At 59.8% G+C, this 23,001-nt stretch overlaps 2 protein-coding genes across 2 annotated transcripts; one reads left to right on the forward strand and one right to left on the reverse strand.

The window, feature by feature from the left end:
• Positions 1 to 787: 787 nt before the first annotated feature.
• LIG1 (DNA ligase 1) lies at positions 788 to 18,915 on the forward strand. Its single transcript, XM_039509650.1, has 27 exons — positions 788 to 944; positions 1,491 to 1,638; positions 2,390 to 2,467; positions 2,574 to 2,766; positions 3,326 to 3,461; positions 4,529 to 4,627; positions 5,417 to 5,629; positions 6,154 to 6,277; positions 6,774 to 6,872; positions 7,547 to 7,603; positions 7,693 to 7,865; positions 8,667 to 8,833; positions 9,433 to 9,509; positions 9,944 to 10,035; positions 10,123 to 10,222; positions 12,334 to 12,419; positions 13,002 to 13,117; positions 13,209 to 13,304; positions 13,507 to 13,617; positions 13,783 to 13,854; positions 14,000 to 14,144; positions 14,275 to 14,357; positions 15,504 to 15,656; positions 16,417 to 16,470; positions 16,937 to 17,080; positions 17,323 to 17,415; positions 18,171 to 18,915. Exons 2-27 carry the CDS (start codon positions 1,622 to 1,624, stop codon positions 18,249 to 18,251), a joined length of 2,859 nt encoding a protein of 952 aa, XP_039365584.1. The 5' UTR covers positions 788 to 944; positions 1,491 to 1,621; the 3' UTR covers positions 18,252 to 18,915.
• Positions 18,389 to 21,763, reverse strand: ATF5 (activating transcription factor 5). The gene is made up of 3 exons (XM_039509714.1): positions 21,605 to 21,763; positions 20,279 to 20,575; positions 18,389 to 19,870 (listed from the first exon to the last, which is right to left on the reverse strand). The coding sequence occupies exons 2-3, from the start codon at positions 20,442 to 20,444 to the stop codon at positions 19,080 to 19,082; spliced, it is 957 nt and encodes a 318-aa protein (XP_039365648.1). The 5' UTR covers positions 20,445 to 20,575; positions 21,605 to 21,763; the 3' UTR covers positions 18,389 to 19,079.
• Between the last annotated feature and the right edge of the window lie 1,238 nt (positions 21,764 to 23,001).

Consider the following 23,001-nt stretch of genomic DNA (forward strand, 5'->3'; position numbering starts at 1 on the left):
TTCTCATAGTCTCAGTATTCATTGCTTGAAAAAGTCTGTCTCTAGCGGCCTAGGTGTGTGGAAAAGATCTCAGAGTGCCCATAATGTAACCAGTGTAGGGACATCTGCCTGGGCAGCTGGAGAGTCTGGCTCGACTCAGCTAGGGGAGGTGTGACCTGCCCCGCTCAGCTCCACTCCAGGATGTGCTAACTCTACTGCTCAGTGCTGATGCTGATTTCGATGTCAGCTCTGCCAACTGATTCATGCCATGGGGCAGTGGCAGGGTCATGTCCTGGCAGTGACACAGGCCACTGCTCTGTCACCCCCAGGAAGAAGGAGCCAGCAGAGTCCCTGGCACCTTCAGTGCCCGCTGAGGGCCTGAGCCTGGAGAGCCACACAGTAATGGACTGGACCTTTGCCCTGGGCAGCATGCGCAGGCGGCTTGGCCTGGCGCTAGCCCTGGGCAGAGCGGGAGGGGAGCAGCCCTGTGGCTCAGGGGTTCCCAGGCAAAAACACGGGGATTCCAGGAGCTGGGTAAATGGGCCGTGCAGGGTGGGGCAGGGATGCCATAGGGCACCATGGGGGGGGTGCCCCGGGCGTGGGGGCAGGGGTAACAGGGCGGGGGCAGGCTGTGGATTGGCCGGGTGGGGGTTGGACAATGGCAGGAGTGAGGCTACATTTCCCAGCATGCCCCGAGGTAGGTGAGACATTAGCAGGAGTGAGTCTGAATTTCCTAGCATGCCCCTGGGTATGTTTCCCGTCGAGCCCGGAGAGTCTGCTGCTACCAAGACTACATTTCCCAGCGGGCGTAGCGTGCTCGTTTTTTGCATTGCGCGCGCAGCGCATGTCGGCTGTTGTGACGTCAGGAGCTCGGTGCCTGTCGGAACGCGACGGGTTGGATTTTCCCCGCGAAAGGGCGGTGGGAGGCGCGAGCCCCGGGTTGGAATTGGGCGCGAGACCCGCAGGTAGCCGCGCGCGCGCGCGCGCCCCTTCTCGCGGCCACTGGAGTGGGGACTGTTGGGGATAGACCGTTGGGGGCCAACGACCGCGCGCAGCCCCTGTGTGGCGGAAATGGCGGGAAAAGGGGCTGCTGCTGCTCACCTGCCCCTTCCCCTCTTCCAACGCCCCCTGCGTTTCTCTCTGCCAGCTGCCCCTCCCCTCTCATCGCCCCTCCAGCCACCTGCTCCTCCAGCCATGCGCCCACACCTGGCCCTCAGTCCAGCCACCTGCTCCCCAAACGCCCCCCCCCCCTGCGAGGCCGACTCCCAGTCTGGTCCAGTGAATCCAGCCTCTAGCAATGACCCTGGTGCTTCCCAGGGGGCAGCTGCCCCCTCTGCTCCATGGCCTGGCCCCTGGCTTGGGCTGAGCAGTGGGAACTCGGCTCAGTGCCTAGGCAGGTGGTTTCACCTTCCTGTCTGTGCTGCAGACTAATGCTTGCCCTGCTCTGCTCCAGGTTCAGTTCTTGGGCCAGCTCGGGGGCCTCTCACCTCTGTCCCCTTTTCTGCCTGCAGCTGGAGCCGCCATGGTGGAGGGGCACTGAGCGATCGCTGGTGTTTGGCTCACAGGTCCCAGAGCAGCTGACGTGCCAGAAGGGCTTTGCATTTGCCTGGCCTGCAGCGACAGCTCCCCCCCACCCCCCACAATGCAGCGCCCCATCACGTAAGTAATGCCCCCAGGGGGCTGGAGCCTCGGCACCCCCTTGCTGCCCCACAGGGGAGTGGTGAGGGAGCAGGGGATGGGAGAGGCTGGTTGTTCCTTGCCAGCCCCCTGCCCTTGTGCCTCCATCTCTGTGGCAGCAGAGCCCGCCTGAGCTTCCCTGCCCCCAGTGGCGTGTCTCAGCCCACTGTGGAAGGCACAGGCCCTGCCCGCACTGTTTGGTGCGTTGCCTTTCAGAGCTGAGGCTGGTCCCTGGGTCTCCTGGCCTATCTCTCTTGCCGTTAGCCTGTGCTCAGCGCTGTGAGCACAAGTACCTGAGTGTCTCAGAGCGCCTGCCCTGCAGGATGGCCCTGCAGAGACTTCCTGCTCCATGGAGCTCTGGCCACATGTGCCCCCTGCAAGGTTATAACACGGCTTGCAGCTAAGTGAAGCATAGACTAGAGCTGCCTCTCTGCATGTGTGGGATGATGCAGTGAGCCCACGGATGGGGCAATGCAGCAGTTGTTCTGGGTATTGCTGGAGCACTCCAGGCCCTTCTGTTGGACCTCCATGCAGTTAGAGAGCCTGGGGCTGCCAATGCAGGGCTTTCTCATTGTACTGCAGCTTGTTGCCTGGATGACTAAATATATCAGGTGACCAGTGGGAGCCTTGATGGACCCCTGTGCTGGGCTAAAGGGATTTCCTTTCCTCAAGAGTCTGTCTAGTCTACCCATGCGGGGTGTTAGTCAGGCATTTCTGTCGTTGCTTTGGTCAGGTCATTTTTCCAGCCCATGAAGGCTGTGAAAGAGGAGGAGAAGATTGGACTGCCAGCAGAGGAGGACTCAACCAGCCAGTGAGTTACTGCCGGGCTCCATTACGCACCATGGGGGACAGTTGGGGCAAGGTCTCACTGGCGTTGGTCCCAGGGCCATCCTCTCTGACCCACAGCTTCGTTACAGGCTGTCAGAGGCAGCTGTGATGCAGAGAAATGGCCTGAGCCTCTGCGTGGACTCCCCAGTGAAATCCGCTGCCAAGAGGCCCCTACGCCGGGTCTTGGAGAGCGACAGTGACGAGGAGGAGGCTGTGCTGACAGCCCGAGCAGAGATGGATCCCATACAGGACAGAAGCTTAGAGAGAGCCAGCAGCAAGCAGGTATCCTCTGCGCACCCCCTATCTCTCCCCCGGAACCCCCATGTTGCCAGCCTGGGATCCTGCATCCCCCCAGCACCAACTGGAGTGTAGACTGCCCCATGTTGCCCTTCGCTCGGCCTGCACCAGCCCAGTGCCTCCTCCATGCCTCGCCTTGGTGCCCTTCACTCCAGTGAGGCCTTGGGCTCCCCCTTGTATGTGCCCCCAATGCTAGTCCTGTAGTGAGTCCTGGGCAGAGTGCCTTCTGCTGGTTGGAGAGGTGTATATAGTACAGTGTCCTGTGTGCTGCTACAGAGACCTGCCTGTGTGCGCACCCTCCTTCCACTTGGAGCTCTCCTGAAGATGGCTGTTTTGCCCCCTGTATCCCTCACAAGCCTCCTTGGAACCCCTGCCCGACTTTCTTCCAGGAACCTGCTGAAAGGGCCCATGCTGGCCCCTCTCTTGGGGCTGAGTGCTGCTCCCACCCCACCTTGCCCAGTGCTAGTGATACAGCCAGGTGGGCTGTGGTTTGTGCTCCATGTCTCTTTCCTGCCTGTAGCACTCTTGGGGGATTGTCTTTCAGGAGCCTATGCAAACTCCTCAGTCTGATATCTCTGCGGATAGCCCCTCACCAAGCAGTAGCCACTCCGCTGGAGACAGCCCGGCCCTTTCTGACTCCCCTGCCATCGGCCATGCTGGCATCCCCAGACGCAGGACCGGTAAGGACCCTGCCCGGATGTGATCATGCCCTCACTCTCTCCTTGGGCACCCTTTCCGAGTGGCAGGCCTCTACCTGCACTCTCCCAGAGTGGGCCTCCATAGTTCAGCCCATTTTAGGATGGATCACCCGGCTACCAGGCCCTTTTTTCCATTGTCAGGGTTCCTGAGCTGGTGTCTCAGGCCCCATGCAATCAGGCTCCCAGCTCTCCAGCCATTGCTTTTCTTGCACAGAGACGTGCATCTCTCGCCCATCTGACCAGTGTTTTTCCAGGCTGCACGTGATCCCTGCCTGCCCTGTGTTGTTCCCAGCAAATCAGTCTAACCAATATCTGTGTTTTGCTTGCTCTTCAAAGGCTATGAACAATGTAATTGCCAGCAGTTAATATGTTGTGCTCTCCTTGGGCCATGCTTTGTTGATCTCTCCTCGTTAAATCCCATCCACGCTGTTCGTTTGCCTTTTCTCCCTTGGGCCCTGACAGAGACCTGCCCATGTGTTGGGGTCCTGGGCTACAGAAGATGTTTTTCTGGTTGCTGCTCTCCCTTCCTTTTGGCTTTCTGCTGGCTTGGGCTTCTGACTTTCTGAACTCTAAGTCTTGGGGAAGGTTGGAGCTGGTAGAACAATGTAGAGTGAAACAGTGTCGGTGCCTCTCTGCAGCACAGTTGTGTTTATGGCTGCCACATTCCCTCTGCCCACCAAGTCACTCAGGCCTCAGCGTTCAGAAGGGGCCTGATCTTGGGTACCTAGCTATGCCTCATTCTCATAGAGGGGCTAAGCACCCAAGCTCCACTGAAGTCAGCTGGAGAGTTGAGGGTCAGGCAGGGCACCTAAAGCTAGAGGGGCCTCTGGATGAGTTTGGCCTCATTGGGCGCTGTAGGTGACTGTGCTGGCCTGGCATGCTCTCTGTAACCCAGTGCTGCTCCTGCTTCTGCACCCTGGCACATGTGCACCTCTGGACTCCGCACCCCTCCTTTTCCCACAACTTGTCCCGATCCAAAGACTCGGGGCTGGCTCCAGAGACCCCTCCCAGTAGTTTGCAGGAGGCTGACTCTAATCTCTGCTCCTCAGCTCGCAAGCAGATCCCCAAACGCAAAATAGAGCTGCCAACTAGCAGGGAAAACAACAGGCATGAGGAGCCGAGTGCCAAGAGATGCCGGGAAGAGCAAGGTAAGAGTGTGCCAGCAGTTGCTCTGGGAATGCAGCATCTTGGGCTTCCCTTCTCTGGATATCTCCTGCTGCTTCCCGAGTGACATCCTCAAGGGGATCTGTGTGTCCTGGCTGGGGGCTCATTTGCGTGGCCTTTTCCCGGGGCTGCTCAAGACCTGAGTACTCCCCCGACGCAGGGGCCTGTATTGCACTACCATACCTGCAACCAGGAGGTGGCAGCAGTGAGCTTGCTGTAGGCATCCTGTGTAGAGCAGTGACTCCCAACTTTTCCAGACTACTATACCCCTCTCAGGAGTCTGATTTGTCTTGTGTACCCCCAAGTTTCACCTCACTTAAAAACTATTTACTTACAAAATCAGACATAGAAATACAAAAGTGTCCCAGCGCACTATTACTGGAAAATGGCTTACTTTCTCAGTTTTACCATATAATTATAAAATAAATCAATTGGAATACAAACATTGTACTTACATTTCAATGTATAGTATATAGAGAAGTATAAACAAATCATTGTATGAAATTTTAGTACCAACTTTGCTTGTGCTTTCTATGTAGCCTGTTGTGAAACTAGGCAAATATCCAGATGAGTTGATGTATTCCCTGGAAGACCTCTGCATACTCCCAGGGGTATGTGTATCCCTGGTTGAGAACCACTGTTGTAGAACCCATCCTCTGGGACTGGCTCTCACCCCTCATCCCCAACTGCATGGATCAGTCAGGTGCCTAAGTATGGGGTCCCTCCCTGCACCCTGTGTGCCTGATCGGCTGTGGGCTTCTGTTCTGCTGCAGGCTCAGGAGATGAGGCAGGCAGGGAAGTAAAGGAAGAAGCAGCCATGGAAATGCAAGAGGTGAAAGGTCAGCATTCGGAGATAGAACTGGCTGAAGTTAATGGCACTTTGGAGGAGGGGGCTGTGAACAAGGGAGTAGAGGACTGCGCTGGAGGGGGAGCCCAGGAGAAGCCTGAGCCACCCAAGCCCAGCAGAGCCATCTCCAGCTTCTTTGGTGAGTGTGGGGCAGTGTAGCCCCGCTGGTTCAGGGACCTCTGGGCTGGGGTGGGGGCTGGGCGTGGGGAGCCGCTTTCTAGCATGAGGCATAATCCATCGCTTGTGTGTGGGGTCAGACTGTCCCCAACTGAACTCTCCGATCTGGAGCTGCCATGTAGGAAACCACCTCGTAAATGTGGCCAGCAAGGCTCAGCGCCACTGTTCTTGGCACTCTCCAGAGCAGAGCTGCGCTCAGGTGGAGGGTCACCTCCCAATAGGTGGGAGAACAGTCCTGGCCCAGGACGGACAGACCCAGGGAGGGGACAGAAAGCCATCCTGGCCCCCAGAATGGGTGGATCTGGGGGAAGGGCATGGGAGCTGGGTGGATCTGGAGATGGGTGTGGAGAGCTGATGTGTGCTGATCCTGGGGAGGGGGGCCTAGCTTTAAAGGCAGTGGGGCTCCCCTGTGGGTATCTTGCAGGCAGGTGGGCCTGCTCTTCCCCAATGAATAAAGTGCTGTGTGGCCCTTTACATCCCACATAGCCCCCAAGAAGGTGCCAGAGGCAAAGGCAGGGAAGGCAGATGAACGTGCAGCAGTGGAGATACCACCTCCCCCAACTGGCTCAGCCACAGTGAGCAGCAATGGGAGTGATGGCACAGCTGGCAGGTAGGGAGCTGTGGACATGGAGCATCTCCTGTGCCTGGCGCTACACCCCACCCACGCAGTGGGGGAACAAACACGCTGTTGGCCAGTACCTATGTGGGACTGCACTCCTAGCGAGGGCGGCAGCCACTCCCAGGCAAGCATGGCCCTTTTTGGGGGTGGCAGGAGGCAGCATCAGTTTACGTCCTCCCCCCTGTGAGGTACAGTTCCTGCAAGGGCAGCGCATCCCAGCCAACATACGCCCTGGGCTGCACCCAGGCCTATGCGCACACAGAGCGTCCTGTGACGCTGCAGCTTCTCCCATGGGTGCATTGGTGCACCTGGGTGCCTGTCTCATCCATGCGATAATGGTGCCTGTTGCTACCTGTGCTGGGCTCCCCTCGCTGGGGGTGCTAGTGCAAGCAAATTGTTGGGAGACTCCCAGAAACACTAGTGCAGTGGGGCCTGTGTACTGGACTTGGTGGCTTCCTATCTCTCTTTGGCTTTGTGATCCCTCCAGTTTCTCCAAGCCAGTTGTGCCACTGGACCCCGTGGAGTACAATCCTTCGAAGAGCAGCTACCACCCTGTCCAGGACGCCTGCTGGGGGCATGGTCAGAGGTGAGGGGGCCATGAAGAGGGCAGTGCTCCCTTATGGAGCCTGCAAGCCCTACTCCATGTGGGGGCAGGGGTGGGGAAAGGAAGGATGTAATGGGAGGTACATACCAGGGTGCTTCCCCTGCTATCAGGGCTCTCTTCATATCACAGTGCTGTCACTATTCTCCTTTGTGCCACATCTGGTCCCAGAAGAGCAGCAGGTTGTTCTGCACTGGCAGTGGGGGAAAGCACCTGGCCTAAAAAGCTTCATTGAGGAGTGATGGGGCAGGGGGGGTTGGGCTGCCCTGGGGATTCATATGTGAGATTCCCTAGGGCAGACAGAGCTGCAGTGTGAGTCTTGGGTGTGGAGCCTCAAGTCTGTTGGCCTGGCCCAAGGCTCTGAGTTTCAGTGCTATACTTGCAGTAGAAGATACAGCAAGTTCCTTGGGGGCTGCAGGACTAGGTGATGGGCCTAGGAACATGCAGTGAGCTGGCAGGAGAGCAGGCAATAGAACCCAGGAGTCCTGGCTCCCAGCTGCCCCTGCTCCAACCACTAGAACCCATTCCCCTGCCAGGGTCAGGAATAGAACCCAGGAGTCGTGGCTCCTGCCACTCTGCTCTCCCCACTAGCCCGTGGTCACAGGGAGAGGAAATGTGCTGGGGTGGTGTTTCTGACAGACCTGTGTCTGTCTCTGCAGGGTCCCCTACCTGGCTGTGGCTCGGTCCTTTGAGCGGATCGAGGAGGTGTCTGCCCGGTAAGGCCCTGTGTGCTGCTTGCGCCTGGACTGCTAGGTTGCGTTAGCGGTGGGTGATGCCCTTTCCTCATTCTGTGTGTGTGTTCCAGGCTGAAGAACATTGAGACCCTGAGCAACCTCTTCCGCTCAGTGATCGCCCTGTCACCATCTGACATTCTGCCCTGCATCTACCTCTGTCTGAACCGCCTGGGCCCTGCCTACAAGGGGCTGGAGCTGGGCATCGGCGAGACCATCCTCATGAAGGCTGTTGCACAGGCAACGGGTAGGGACCAGGCAGGAGGCTCCTGGCTATGCTATGGCCTTCATCCCTGCTGACTCTGGGTGTCGGGTGTGTGGCTCCCGGGCAGTGGGACCTTGGCTTTCTACCCACTTATAGGCATGGTGGTGCTGGCATAGGGTGTGCCCACTTTGAGCTACCACAGTAGCCGATAGCGTCCGAGGGCCAAGGTTGTCTCCCTGTGCTAGTGAGCATTCCCCCTCCCAGAGTGCATGACTCCAGGTGCTGGTCTCTGTGTGTCTTCAGGCTCAGTCTCCCCTTGGGGTACTAGGGCTGAGCTGCCCAGATTTTCCCAGCATGCACTGGTACATGCACAGGCAGCACTGTGGTTGCAGGTGCACTGACTTGAGTGTTGGGAGAGACACTGGAGTGTGTAACAGGTTTGGGGTGTCACAGCCTGGGTGAGAAATCCCTGCTGTATTTGCAATCTGGACAGGCCAAGCTGCCACCTCAAATGTGGGGGCTGGCCCCAAGAGACTGCCCCCATCTCCTAGCACTGCCTGCCTAGCCAGGGTCTGGCCATTGCCCCCTTCGGGCCCACCCAGAAGGGAATAGCCTTCAGCCCCCAGCAGTGGGGGGATCTGGGCCCTAAGGCTCACAGTGCAATAGCTGATGTGCCCCTCCCTGGTGCCTAGGCACCCTGACTTGCACTGAGCAGCAGGCCCTCTTGTTTGGGAAATGGCAAAGGGGTGGGGGAAGCTGGTCAGGCCAGCCATGTCCTGGGGGCACTGGTATGCTGGGTAAGCTGCCAGCTTGGGAACCTCCCTCCTTCCCTGTTGCCTGCAGGCCGCCAGCTGGATCAGATCAAAGCCGAGGCCCAGGAGAAGGGGGATCTGGGCTTAGTAGCTGAGAGCAGCCGCAGCAACCAGCGCACCATGTTCACGCCACCCAAGCTGAGTGCTGCCGGGGTCTTCAGCAAGCTACAAGAGATTGCCAGGATGACAGGCAGTGCTGTGAGTGGGATGGGGCTGCTCGCATAGGTGGAGCTGGTGGGCTTGGCCCTGTCTGACCTGGCTCCGCGTCCCTCTGGCAGGGCTGTAGCCAGTTCAGCCCTGGGCATGCAGAGTGCTCAAGCTTTTCACAGCTACTGGCTGCCTAGAGAGGCTGGCCCCCAAGAGGGGTGGAGAAGTGCCCCAGGTGTTCCTGGCCCTGTCAAGGCCTCTGGCTCTAGGGCTGGCATGGCCACCTCTTGGCTGGCTCCTCAGGATGACAGGGCTTTCTGCGCCATTACTCCCATGCTAGAGTGTTGGCCTGCAGCCCCCTGTAATAACCATGGAAGGGGTGGTGCGGGGAGCGGGGGTTTACATTTGTGATGCAGCCCTTCCCCAAGGGCCTAAGCTGCTGCCTGGAGCCAGGTTGGCCTGGGGAGGAGGGCCTGGGGGCACAGGCAATGGGAGTGGAGACCATATGGGAGCAGAAGACAAGGCAGGGGATGCAGCAGTCAGCCAGGCTGGTGGATGCTGCAGCCCCCTCCTGGCCCAGTGTGTGTTTGGCCTGGGCTTGGCTCAGCTGGGCTGTCTGTCCTTCTCCCCCGCCGCCCCCCCCTCCACAGTCCATGAACAAGAAGATCGACATCATCAAAGGGCTGTTTGTGGCCTGCCGGCAGTCGGAAGCTCGCTACATCACTCGGTGAGTCATGCTATCCCTCCTGCATCCCAGGGCCTGGCAAGGCCTGTGTCAGTATCACCATGCTACTCCTCCAGCCAGAGCTGCTCTCCTGCTCTGCCATGGCTCTGCCAGAACCTTCCAGTCCAGCCCTGAGTTCCCCACAGCTCTGCTGCTGCCTCTCAATCCTGACTTGCAGCATGCTGCTATCCCAGCCCGGGGCTCTGCCCACCTGCAGCTCTGCTGGTGCCCCTCAATCCCCACCTGCAGCCCCCTGCTGACCCAGCCCTGGGCGTCGCACTCCGAGCCCAGCTCTGCTGGGGTCCTCAATCCCCATCCATAGCCCACTGCTATCCCAGCTCTCAGCTCCCCTCCACCCCCCTGCCAGTTCAGCCAGTGCTCCTCAATCCTGACCCATAGCCTTATGATAGCTCTCTGTCTTCCCTTGTGTATTCCAGGTCCCTGGGCGGGAAGCTTCGGATTGGGCTGGCAGAGCAGTCAGTGCTGTCAGCCATTGCCCATGCCGTGTCTCTTACTCCCCCGGGACAAGGTGAGTCCATGGGGTAGGGTGCTGTGGGGCTGGGTGCCCTGGTGGGAGTTGTATGTGAATGGGAAGTGATGTGTATTTCTCTTGCAGGGTTTCCTCCAGAGGTGCTGGATGCTGGCCAGGGCAAATCTGCAGAGGCACGCAAAGCCTGGCTGGAGGAGCAGACCCAGATCCTCAAGCAGACCTTCTGGTGAGTGCTGCCTTTGCCCATACCAGGGTGGGGGCAGAGCCACAGCCACGCAGAGTCCTTTATGCTAGGGCAGCTGCCAGAGCATGACCAGCAAGACTCCCAGCCTTCCATCTCCGGCTTCAGGACCTCCCAGAGGTGGGGATAGGGGCTGGGCATCATGCCCTGGGGATGGGATGCAGGGTGGGCTGGGAGTCTGGCTGTCTGGGGGTTCTGCTGCTCTTGAGGCATTGAGTAGTCAGCATGGCCTTGCCTGGAGAGCTAGTCTGTATCTCCAGCATTGTTGGTGTGGGGGCTGTAGCAGGGCAATGTCCTCCTGCCCTTGCAGTGCTGTGTAAGGTCTGTCGTCTCAGGGCTCATGCTAAGGATCAGTCCCCCCTTCTTCCCAAGATCACCACATGCTGCCACCCTGCCCTGATCCCTGCCGGCTGGTTCCCCAGGGCAGAGGCAGTGCCCAAAGAGCAGCATTCTTCCATCTCTGTATTGCCTTGGGCTGACAAATTCCTTTGAATCCCTCCTGGAAGCTGGGCTCTTCCTGGGGTAGTGCTAGCTGGCGGGTGATGGGCATGGGATCCACACACATCCTTGGCTGGTAGGGTCTGTTCCAGGGAGTGCCAACTGGTGTCCGAATTCCTCCAGAAGCGCTAAGTGCACCATCTCCTCTGGCTTTCAGTGCTGAGGGGTGCGTGGCTGCACATGGGGCTCTCTCTGGGGAGGGATTGTATCCTTCTGCATCGTGCTCCCAGCTCCTTTTAGAATACCTTTAGCTCCTGTGTAATTGGCAGCTCAGGCACCACTTTGATCATCTGTATGTGCAAACTGCTCTCTCCTGTGGCTCTTTCACCATCTCCCAGTGCGTCTGTCCTTGTGAGGGGAGACCAGTGCTGCTTTGTCAAAGGGGCTCATTGTGAGCTTGATATATGAAACGCACCCTGTTGTGGACTTGAATCCACTCACTGTTGAGAGGTTACGCTCTACTCCAGTGCTGCTGTGTGTTCATTCTCCTGTGGTACCAACTGGAACCTCATTTTATCCATTCAGAGGAACCCCATGGTGAGCCCTGCTCCATAGCCTTCTCCCTTGCACCTGTCTTGCAGTGTAGTTTGTGTTTGTTACCTGGCTGCTTTGAGTGGCATGCAGTACTTCTGCAAAGTGGTTCCTTGGTGTGCTGACTGACCGCTCTGGATGCCTTTGCATTGCGGGTAGTTGCTTCCACAAACAAACCTGGGCTCTGCTGTTCACTTTCTCTTGTTTTCTCTTTCTCCATGCAGAATGACTTGCACTCGAGCTTGCTTCCTGGCTGTCAGGGGAGCACAGATAAATTGGTCCCCAGCTAGCCTGATTACCAGGAGTTAGCATTCTCACCTTGCTCTGCAGCACAGAGCCTGGCTCCCAGTGTGATGTGACATGTTTGAATGGCTGTGTGGTGGTTTCCATCCTCCTTCTGGAAGGCAGTGTCAATGCCCTGCTGATTGGGAAGAATGCTCCTTGCCCTAGGGAGGGGAGTGCACAGCGTCTGTAACCCCAAGGGAAATAACTGAACAGCTCCAACTGATGCTGGCTCTAGGACAGGGGTTCTCAAACTGGGGGTTGGGACCCCTCAGGGGATTGTGAGGTTATTATATGCGGGGTCGTGAGCGGTCAGCCTCCACCCCAAACCCCACTTGCCCTCCAGCATTTATAATGGTGTTAAATATATGAAAATGTTTTTAATTTGTAAGGGGGGTCGCACTCAGAGGCTTGCTATGTGGAAGGGGTCACCAGTACAAATGTTTGAGAACCACTGCTCTAGGGTGCATTCTCTGTGATGCTCCAGGAGAGAGAACGACAAAGCAGGGAGTCTTCAGAGATGCATGAGCCTGGTGGCCTACCCCAGAAGGGCTGCCCCGGGCTGTCACAATTCAGGGCTGTCTCTCAGTGGTGTCCAAGGGCAGTGGGTGAGATACGGGAAGTTGTCTCAGAAGCACCATCACCCAGCCATCCAGAGAGCTCTGTTGACCCCAGCTCCGGGGGGCTGGAGCTGTGTGAGGTCCTGGTGCTTCCCCATGGGACAGAGTGCGGGGAGTGAGCGCATTGGAGACTGGCAGGAGGCCTCATCTGTGTTTGTGTTTCAGTGAGTTGCCTAGCTATGACATCATAGTTCCCATCCTGCTGGAGCATGGAGTGGAGAGCCTGCCGCAGCACTGCAAGATCACCCCAGGTACCGTCAGCTCCCTGGCACCAGAGGCCCCCACCTAGCACCTCCTGCACCTGCATGGCCTCCTGCACCATGGCATAGCCCCCCCCTTCCCATCTGCACCCCTCCTTCTGTGTAATGGGCCTGTTTCAATTGTACTGTGGGGCAAGGCCAGACGCTATGATGGGGAGGGGCTGGGTCAGAGTCAGTGTGTACTCTGGGGCAGCACGCAGTTGGCATGTGGGGGGTGAGTCAGACAGACTGATGTGGGGAAGTGCCCAGTGTTGTGCTGTGGGGGAGCAGGACAGACCTACTGTGCTGTGGGGCAGGGCCTGGCGTGATGTGTATGTGCAGGGCCCACCTGGCATGGGGGGATGTGCACAGACTGCTGTGGGGCAGTGCCCAGTGCTGTGATGTTTGTCTGCAGGGCCCACCTGGAATGGGGAGAGAGGGGGCGGGGTCAGACACTGTGCTGTGGGGCAGTGCCCATCCTGTGATGTGTGTGCAGTGCCTGGTGCAGGGGGTCCAGCTCTTGGCCACGGCCCCTGGATGCTGCTGCCATCCACGTGCTGCTGATCCTGATGCCCCAGTGCATGGCCTCCCTAGGGATCCCGCTGAAGCCTATGCTGGCCCAGCCCACCAAGGGCATTGGGGAGGTGCTGAAGCGCTTTGAGGAGGCTGCCTTCACCTGCGAGTACAAGTATGACGGAGAGCGAGCCCAGGTAACCATGCCATACCCAGAAACCATGGGGGGACCCCCCCCCTCCCTCCACAGCCTCCACTATGTCTCATTGTGCCCCCTCCCCTGCCCAGATCCACATTCTGGAGAATGGGGATGTGCACATCTACAGTCGCAACCAGGAGGACAACACTTCCAAATACCCTGACATCATCAGCCGCATCCCCAAGGTAAGGGAGTGGAGACATACAGTGCTGGGGGGTGCCAACAGGCAGGAACACTTAAGGGGTAGGTGTTGTGTTCCTCCCCCCATCCCCCCCCAGCAGCAGGAAACGGAAGGAGGTGGGGCAGGGATACAGGCTGGGGGCTGTCGTGCTGTTGGCACCGTGAGCCAGCCTCTGTCCTTCCACGCATTGACACCTCCCTGTGCAGGTGAAGAAGAGCAGTGTGCGGTCGTGTATCCTGGATGCTGAGGCCGTGGCCTGGGACCCTGAGAAGAGGCAGATTCAACCCTTCCAGGTCCTGACCACGCGGAAGCGCAAGGTATGGGGCAGTTCCTGCGGAGAGGGGTGTGGGGCTGGTCCCTGGGTGGGCAGGTGAAGCGGGGAGGAGAGTGGGGCTGGTGGCACAGAGTGGGCGGGGAAGAGAGCAGGGCTCATGGGGAGGACAAAGCAGGGCAGTAACCCCTGCTGCTGGCTGTTTCCTCAGGACGTGGAAGCTGCTGAGATCAAAGTGCAGGTGTGTCTGTATGCCTTCGACATTCTGTACCTCAATGGGGAGGTGAGTGTCCTGCCTCTGCTCCCTAACCCCTTGGCCTCACCCCTACTGTCTGCACCTCACTGCAACCCCCCACATGCTATCTGCTCCATCCCTTATGTCCCCTCACTTGCCTGTGACCGAGTACGGTGCCCCTCTGTCCCTGCAGTCCCTAGTGAAGGAGCCATTCTCCAGGCGCCGTCAGCTGCTGCACGAGTCTTTTGTGGAGACGGAGGGGGAGTTCCTGTTTGCCACCTCCATGGATACCTGCAGCCTGGATGAGATCTCTGAATTTCTTGACCAGTCCATCAAAGGTGAGCTGTAGGGGGTGGGGATGCACTGCCCCGCCTGTTAGGGAGAATGGATTAAGCACTGGCAATGGGTGAGGGGAGATGGGGCATGCCACTCTGCCTGCCAGGCCTTGGTAACCAGCCTCTCTCGCAGACTCCTGCGAGGGCCTCATGGTCAAGACCCTGGAGGTGGATGCCACGTACGAGATCGCCAAGAGATCCCACAAGTGGCTGAAGGTGAGAGCCTTGCTGGTGGAGTGGGGACCACATGTCCCACTTCGCTGGTGGTCAAGTCAGTGGCACACAGCACAGGAAGCTGTTAGTGTAACACAGAGAGAGGAAGGCTCAAGTGGAGCCCATTTTGGTCAGCCCTGAGCCCAGCCAACCTGTGGTGAACGACCTTTTCAGGCTCTGTCTTTTCCATAGTAAGTTCCCGGAAGAGAGCAAGAGAAGCTTCTTCCAGAACCCACACTTATCCCTGCTGGTCACCTCCTAGTCTCTTGCTGAGCTTGTCAATCTAGGAGTAATTAGAGCTGAGCCTCTGGTCCTTCCACTCATTGACACACCTCCCCCACCCCGTCCAGCTGAAGAAGGGCTCATTAGGCTGATGCTATTAAGGCAGGTCAGTTTCTCAGCCAGTGGCACACAAGTGAGTGATGTGGCCAACATCATATCTGACCACCATAGGCAACCCTAGCCCAATGGATCAGGCACCCATTTTGCAGCTGGGTGAACTGGAGGTGGCCTTTCAGAGTGAGATTGAGTGCAACTCAGCACCTTAACCACTCAGCCACCACCCCTCTATTGCTACTCCACTGGGGTTTCTGGCACTGGGGAGGCGACATGCTGTTCCAGATGGGGAGGGGGACACCAAGAAGCTCTGGCAGTGGGAAGGGGACAGGCTATCCCACGATGTGGAGGTGGGGTGGGGGGGGCTGTTGCTCTGACTTGGCAGTGGGGAGAGGCGTCGGAGTGGGTTGGAGGCAGCTAACCATATTCTGGGCCCCTGGATGCTGCCTGGTGCCAAGGCACATCCATCTAGGACAATGGCGGCAGGGCAAGGAGCCCCAGCTCTGGGGACACAGGTTGGCATCAACTGAGAGATCCACATCCTGCCTCCTTCAGTTGCACTTGCTCCAGCCAGAGCTCCCTCTCCCATGACACGGGGACAGCAAACTATCATTGCATGGAAGTGGCTTTGCATTATGCTGCTGCCCTGGGGCTGCGTGGGAGCTGTTGACCCCTGGAGGAGAATTCCGTTCTCCACCCTTTTGAACCAGCCAGTCCCCCCCACCTGTGGCTGGATTGGAGCAGGCAGCCCTTAGAGGAGAAAGGCCCTGTGTCCCACATATGCTGTTGCTGAGGCTGGCTCTCCTGTTGCAGCTGAAGAAGGATTACCTGGAAGGTGTTGGTGACACTCTGGACTTGGTGGTGATTGGTGCCTATCTGGGCAAGGGCAAGCGAGTAGGCATGTATGGTGGCTTCCTGCTGGCCTGCTATGATGAGGAGAGTGAGGAATACCAGAGCATCTGCAAGGTAGGGAGCGTGGGCTCTTCGCACAGGGCTGGGAGACTTCAGGCTGGGATTGCCACAGGGGCCCCTGGGAGTTGGGCTCCCATGCTGTTCTGTGCCCCATGGATGGGGCTGTGATTTGGGATTACACTATGCACTCTTTGTGAGAATGGAGAGCAGCCCTGCCCTCTCTAGTGTCCCCCTTCTGAGCTGTTGCCTGTGGGCTGGAGCAGGGGAAGGAAAGCAGCTCCCTCCCTGGGTTAAGGGGATGGCTGTTGGGTGCAGTGTGTCAGGCCCATCTGAGGGCAGTGGAACAGGCTAGAGGGAAGAGAATGGCTCTCATGGCGGGGGGGAAACCTCAGTGGACCAAGAGTGGGAGAGGTGGGTATGCCAGGGAGAGTAAGGGTGAGCAGGAGCATGCTGGGGCTGGGAGGTGGGAGTGGAGGTGAGCAGGCCGGGGGTGAGTGGGCTTGGAGCGGGGGGTTGTGCAGGAGGTGCAAGTGAGCATGCTGAGGGGGAATGAGTGTGGGGTCGTGCAGGGGGCAGTGGTGAGCAGCTTTGGCGGAGAGGGGTTGTGTGCAGTGGGGTTGCAGGGGTGAGCAGGCTCGGGGGAGGAGGGTCATGCGCAGGGGTGGAGCAGCCTTGGCACAGGGGGGTCATGTGTGGTGGGGTGAGCAGGCTTGGGGGCGGGCGGGGTGAAGTGAGATGGGGCAGTGGTGGGAGTGAGCAGGCCAGGTTGTTGGGGAGGGCTGTTATAACAGTGACCCCCTGCTCTCTCCACCAGATTGGGACTGGCTTCACAGAGGAGAGCCTGGAAAAGCATTACAGCTTCCTGAAGGTAGGAGGCTTTGCCCAGAGCTAGCTTGCAGGGCTGTTCACAGGGAGCTGCCCCATTGCTAGCTCAGCCCAGCTGCTGGGTGCTCTTGAGGGGCATGAACATTGCTCTCTTGAGCCCTGGCTCCCTGCCCTGAGCCTGCTTCTCAGAACCCCCTGCTGGTTGCTAGAGGTAACCCCCAGGCTCTGGGAAGCTCTTTAACCTCTCTGCATGCAGTGACTTGTCCAGAGGCACTTAACCAATCAGTGGCAGAGCCCTGGGTGGAACCCACTTCTGGTTCCCAGCCCCCTGCTCTAACCATCAGACCCCACTCCCCTCCCAGAGCTGGGGCTAAAACCCAAGACTCCTGGCTCCCAGGGCACAAGCTCTCTTGCAGTTGTGAAGCAGCTGTTTTGGAGTGTGCCTGGAGTTAGATGTGCACCTCTGACAAACAGCTGGGCCTGTAACCCTTCCCTTTTTACTGTGGCAGGACCATGTGCTAGAGAAGCCACGGCCCTATTACCGCTGGGACAGCAGCACTGAGCCGAACCACTGGCTGGCAGCTGTGCAGGTGTGGGAAGTGAAGTGTGCTGACCTGTCCATCTCGCCTGTGCACAAGGCAGCTATAGGCCTGGTGAGTCTGGGGCAGAACCTGCCATCAGCCTGCAGTATGGGACCATCTGGGGCTGCTGTCCCTGCACTGGGAGGAGTGGAACCCCTCATCATTAATCCGGGGCTGCTGGCCCAGTCAGTTCACAGCACCCCTGTGACCCTGGGCTCTACCTTTTCCCTCACAGCTTGGGCACACCCTCCCAACCTTCCCCCAGGTGCCCAGTTGGCCCCATTCATGTCTCTCAGACCCTTTCTGGCCCTCAGGTGGATGAGGAGAAAGGCATCTCCCTGCGCTTTCCCCGGTTCCTGCGTGTGCGTGATGACAAGAAGCCTGAGGAAGCCACCACCAGTTCCCAGGTAGCACATGGGGCAGGGGTGGGACAAACGGCTTAAGTCTGCAGAGCACCTTCCTGTCTCCTCAGCTGGATGTGAGGCTGCTGCTTTGCGGGGAACTAGTGCCAGAGGCCTGTGCCCAGGGAAGCTCTAGCCTGGTATGCAGATGGCACACACAAGGAGGATGCCCATCACCCTTTCCTTCACAAGCAGTGCCAGGGGGTGACCTCCGGGACAAAGGCTGGGCACAACAGCAATTGCTCACTATGCAGTGTTGACTGACACTGTGCTAGGGGTGCTTCGCTACAGGGAGCGCAGGTGTACAGTAAGGGGCATGAGCCCCTCAGTGTTGGCTATACTGCTCCAGCATGGCACTAAGGGGCTCTTTCCAAGATGCTAAGCTGATGCCCTTACAGCACTTTAGCCCAGTCAGTGTGCTGATCCCAGCATCCTGGCTAAATCCCTCCTATGGCCAGGCTGCTATGCCAGTGCTGAGCTCTCCTCACTGCAGGCATGGGGCTGTTCCTCCCACCAGCAGGACACATCGCTCAGCTTGGCATGGGCCTATAGGTTGTTACTGGCCTTGTCTCTGGGGGCAGCAGGAGCTGGCTGAGCTTCTCTGGTGAGTCGATGGGCACGGTTCCAGATGAACATCTTCCCATATGTGAAGGTAGCAATGGATGAAATGTCTGAGTTAGGCCTGCCTCCTTCTCCAAGCCATGTAGCTGGCACTGGATGGGGCAGGGTTGGCAGCTTCCATCCCTCTCTCTTGGCTGCAGGTGGCTGAGCTCTACAGGCAGCAGCAGCAGATTCAGAACCAGCAGCCTGCGGAGAAGGCTGAGGAGGAGGACTTCTACTAGTGCTGGTGTGGGGAGCCCAGGAGGGGGTAGGAGAACCCCTGTGGCTGCCAGGGCATGGATGAGGAGTGCCATAGGCTCCCTGCCTCTGGCACCCTTCTCTAGGTGCAGAGTCCCTGGAGGGAAGGGAAATGCTGGCCTAAGGCAGTGGTATCTGTTCAGTTGTAATGAGCATTGTTGTATACAATAAACCATCTCCTTAGCCACCCAGCCTTTGTGTGGGAAAGCCAGGTGTGGACACTGTCAGTCCTGTGATGCAATGGGGAGCTCTGCTTCTAGCAGTGATGGCAGAAGTGGGGTGGTGAAGTCTGCTCCCTTAAGACTGAGTGCAGTGGGAGCCCCAACCCCCAGGGAAGAGGGGGTGCTCTCACACATAGTGTGCAGGCTTTTCCTGCATTCAGGCTTTATTGGCTTTTATGCTCTCTAAAGTAAGCTACAAAAAAGGTCTATACAAGTGGTTTTGTACATAACTCTACCTGTCTCAGATGCACCCTCACTGTACCTCTCCAGCACCCCCCACACCCTTCTTACACATCCCTTCTCTGCCACAGCAGCACCCCTCTCCTGCCATTGTTCCACTCCAGCCCCCCTCCCCCAACATCCCTCCCTGGAGGCAGGGCAGGCTGGCACAGGCAATGCTGATGCTTGGAGAGCTGACATGCCTGGTCCCCCTCACAAGTCCATGTCACCCAGTATTCCCCACCTATCTAGACACTGCTTCTCTAACCCAGACAGAGCATTGTCTAGTTCACTATCCCCTGTACCCCCCTCTACTGCATTAGGGTGTGTTGTGCTCCATGCCTGGAGGCCAGGCCTGAAGCTCTGTATCTTTCAGAGCCCCTCTCCCTCTGACTTACAGGTCATGCTGTAGGCCTGGGGTGGAGTTTGGGCTAGGTGGCCCTTGTCCCAACTGGCTCGGAGCCTCTGGCTCCGGGCCTTGTAGACCTCAATGAGCAGGTCCTTGACATACTGGATCTCTCGCTCAATGGAGTCTGCCTTCTCCTTGAGCTCACGGTTCCTGGCCTCCAGGCCCTGGCACTCATCATCCAGTGCCTCGTACTCAGCCCGCTTCCGCTGTCGGTACCGCAGTGCTGCTGTCTTGTTCTGGTCCCGCTTCTTTTGCTTACGATCCCCCTTTTGCTGGGGCAGGGCTGGCCCACAGGGGGATGCTGGCTCCTCCAAGGGGCTTGTCCTGCTGCGCTTGGCTGCTGGGCTACTGGCACACTCCTCCAGCAGGCCCTGGCCAGGGCACTCCCCAGGCACCCCTGCCCCATACAGGCTGAGGAGCTCCAGGCAGCCCGAGTCAAGGGTCTGCAGTGGTGTGGGGTTGTCAGAGCTGAAAGGTGGGTAGGATCCTGCTGGCCCACTCCCATCCCCGAAGGGGAAGTGGAAGGCAGGCTGGTGTGAAGGTGGTGTGCTGGGAGCTACCTGGTCCAGACCCAGCCCAGGGGACAGTGACTCCTCCAGGAAGTAGTCCTCCATCTGCTCCAGCTCTTTCTTCAGGAGGGAGGCCATGGCCTCCAGGTCGGGCAGTGGGGGTGAGGGCAGCGATGGGTCCCCCGACTCCATCAGGAGAGAGGAGAAGTCCACCCTCTCCGTCATCCAGTCTGAGAAGCCATCGCCTGTGTGGAGAGAGCAGGCTTAGAGGCTGCAGGGGGGAGCCCTGTCAGGAACAGAGCAGCACCAAGCATGCTGCCCTCAACTTGGACTGAAGAGAAGGCTAGGTAGGCAGGTACTGGGCCTAGCCAAGCCCCCTTAGGCTTTACAGCTTGCCTTCTGCTGACCTGGCCTCAGCCTCTCCTAGGAGCCAGGTGCCCCATGGGCATTGAGACACCTTAGCAAACATCCTAACCCCTCAGCAACCCCATCTCCATCAATGGGGAAGGGCTGGGATCTCCCAGCCTGGCATATGAGAGGGTTCTAATGTCCTAATGAGGTATCCATGAGACAAACTCACTGAGGCAGCACACTCAGTATCCCTCATCTTCTCCTCCCACCCCCAGTACTTCCCACTCCTGCCAGTACTATACCTGCCAGCATCATTGCCTCTGTGCCATGGGCATAGCGCCCATCCGTGGCCCCTGGCATAGGCTCATAGTGGCCAGGGATCTTGAGGAACTCGGCCCTCCAGGAGAGGGCACTAGCTGGGAGCGGAGTCTTCTCCAGGTCCAGGGTCAGTGCTGCCAGCATTGACATGGTGGGGCAGGTGTGGGTTCACACAGGCCACAGCGCAATAGGGCAAGGGGCCAGAGCGTGACGGACGGGGGCCGCGATTCCTGCTGGCAAGAATGGTGGCCGGTAAGGAAATGGGGGCTGAGCAGGAAGACCTGTGGGGGAGAGAAGAGAGGGTGAGCAGGGCCCCTGGCATGGGGGAGGGCACCCCTACACCCATGGCAGGGCTTAATCTCTTTCCCCCCCCATCTTCTGTACAGCAGCACCCCATAACAGCGAAGGGACAACCCTGCCCCACTTCCCTCCACTCATCAAACCACATTGCCCTGCCCGGCCTGGGGGCTCAGCTCCCGCCCCTTCGCACAGGCTCAAGCCACCGGCAGGGCTAGGATACCGCCCCGTCCGCTCTACCCGTGGGATGGGAGGAGCGAGTTCATGGGGAGACACCTCCAGGTTGCAGCGTGATCCCAGCAGCGCCCCCCATGGGAGCCGACCCCCGGAGACACCCTGCGTGCACTGAATATGCAACAGTGCGCGCGCCCCCGGAGAGCCCTGGCCCCACCAGCGCCCCCGTGTCCACCGTAGGACTGTACGCGGGCACGCCACGCCCCTCCCCACCAGGGTCCCCGTGCCCACCACGGCGCTGTACGCGGGCACGCGCCCCTGCCCCCAGGGTCCCCGTGCCCACCGCCTCCGCCCCCAGGGTCCCCGTGCCCACCACGGCGCTGTACGCGGGCACGCGCCCCTGCCCCCAGGGTCCCCGTGCCCAGCGCGGGGCCGTATGCGGGGACCCCCCCCCGAGTCCCCGTGTCCACCGCGGGCACGCGCCCCGGCCCCCCGGGTCCCCGGGCCCAGCGCGGGGCTGTATGCGGGGACGCCCCCCCCAGGGTCCCCGTGTCCACCGCGGGCACGCGCCCCGCCCCGGGGTCCCCGTGCCCAGCGCCAGGGTCATGCGACCCCGCCCCCCCCCGTGTCGTGTCCACCGCGGGCACGCGCCCGTGTGCCCACCACGGGGCTGTACGCGGGCACGCGCCCCCCCCACGGGGGTCCACGTGCCAAGCGCTGGACTGTACGCGGGCACGCCCCCGGGTCCCCGGGGTCCCCGGGCCCAGCGCGGGGCTGTACGCGGGCACGCGCCCCGGGGTCCCCGGCCCTGCTGTCTCGGCGCCGGGGGCAGCACTCACTCCATGGTGGCGGCGGCGGGGGGCGGCGGCGCGGCGCTGCGCACGCTGGTCCGGGGTCGGGCAGGGCTAGAGAGCCATGGCGCGCGGCGCTGGGTGCTGTGTCTGTGTGTGCGGAGAGAGACGGAGTGAGGGGGCGGCGAGGAGGGGCCGCTATCTATACCGCCTCCCCCCGCCCGCCTGCCGCATTACAGCCCGTGTCCCTCCGCCCCGCCAGCGGCGCCGCGCATCCCCCAGCCCCCTCCCCCCAACCCGGCCCGCCCCCCGCGCTGCGCCTCAGGGCTGCGCGGCTGCGGCTCCCCGGCAACCCCTGCAGCGTCCCCGGGGCGGGAGCGAGGGGCCTATTTTGCGGGAGGGGGGCAGGACCCAGCGGGCGGTGACCGGCCCGATTGCAGCAGGGTTGCATCAGCTGGAGGGGGGGGGGGGCAGCGCTCGCCGCTGATTGGCCGCAGTGCGCCGGGAGCGAGGTCGCGATTGGCTGCAGGGAAAGCTGGGCGGACCTCCCCCCCCCCCAACTGCGAGGTGTTGTCAGACGTCACCTGAGACAACGTGTCTGTCTGGTCCCCAACCCCCGCCCTTCCACCAGTGAGTAGCTCTCACTATCCCCAGCTCCCCCCAGCAGCCCGCCAAACCTCATCTCCCTGAGCACCCAGTTCCCCTCAGTGCCTCTCTGGGGCACCCTGTGCTCCCCCAGCCCCGCTCCCCAGGCAGCCAGCATCCCCCAACCCCCATGAGGAGCACGCTGTACCCCCCAAACTCCAGCACCCACGGCCTGCCCTCTCGGGCTCAGGAGGGTTCTGAGCCGAGGCCAGCATCAGCTCTGTGCTGCCCTTGCCCCTATCCCAGTGGGGAGCAGGGCCTGCCGCCAGCCTTGGGCAACCCTGCCCTGCAGCACTGCCAGGAGCTACCCTGCTCTGTGCTCCTGGCCAGCCAGGTGCAGGGCTGGGGAGGGACACGAGGAGCATCCGGCACTGGAGCCCCCATACGGGGCATAGGCTGGGTGAGTGGCTGGGGGCCTCCCTCAGGTCCTGGGCACACAGCACTGAGCAGCCTGTGACCTGAACCAGGGCATCATGTCTCCAGGCAAGTACCAGGCTCAGGCCCCCACCAAGGATAGAGCTGGGGCTTGCCTGCATGTCCCACCTCACCCCACCCTGGGCTGATTCTGGTCTGTGGACTCTCGTGTCCAGGGGAACAAAAGTCCAGCTGAGCCTGCTGTGTGATAACACTGATTAGTGCCAGGAGACGGGGGCATGGATTAGTGCAAACCATTCTCCTCAGCACACCCCAGCAGCATGGGGAAAGCGCAATGGGTAAGCAATGAGACATGGGATCAGGGCATCAATGGGTGTGTGTCATGGAGTATGGGGGAGTCCGTCCCTGCACCCCTCTTCCTGGGA

This window comes from Mauremys reevesii, linkage group 22, assembly GCF_016161935.1.
Source record: "Mauremys reevesii isolate NIE-2019 linkage group 22, ASM1616193v1, whole genome shotgun sequence".
Lineage (NCBI taxonomy): Eukaryota > Metazoa > Chordata > Testudines > Geoemydidae > Mauremys > Mauremys reevesii.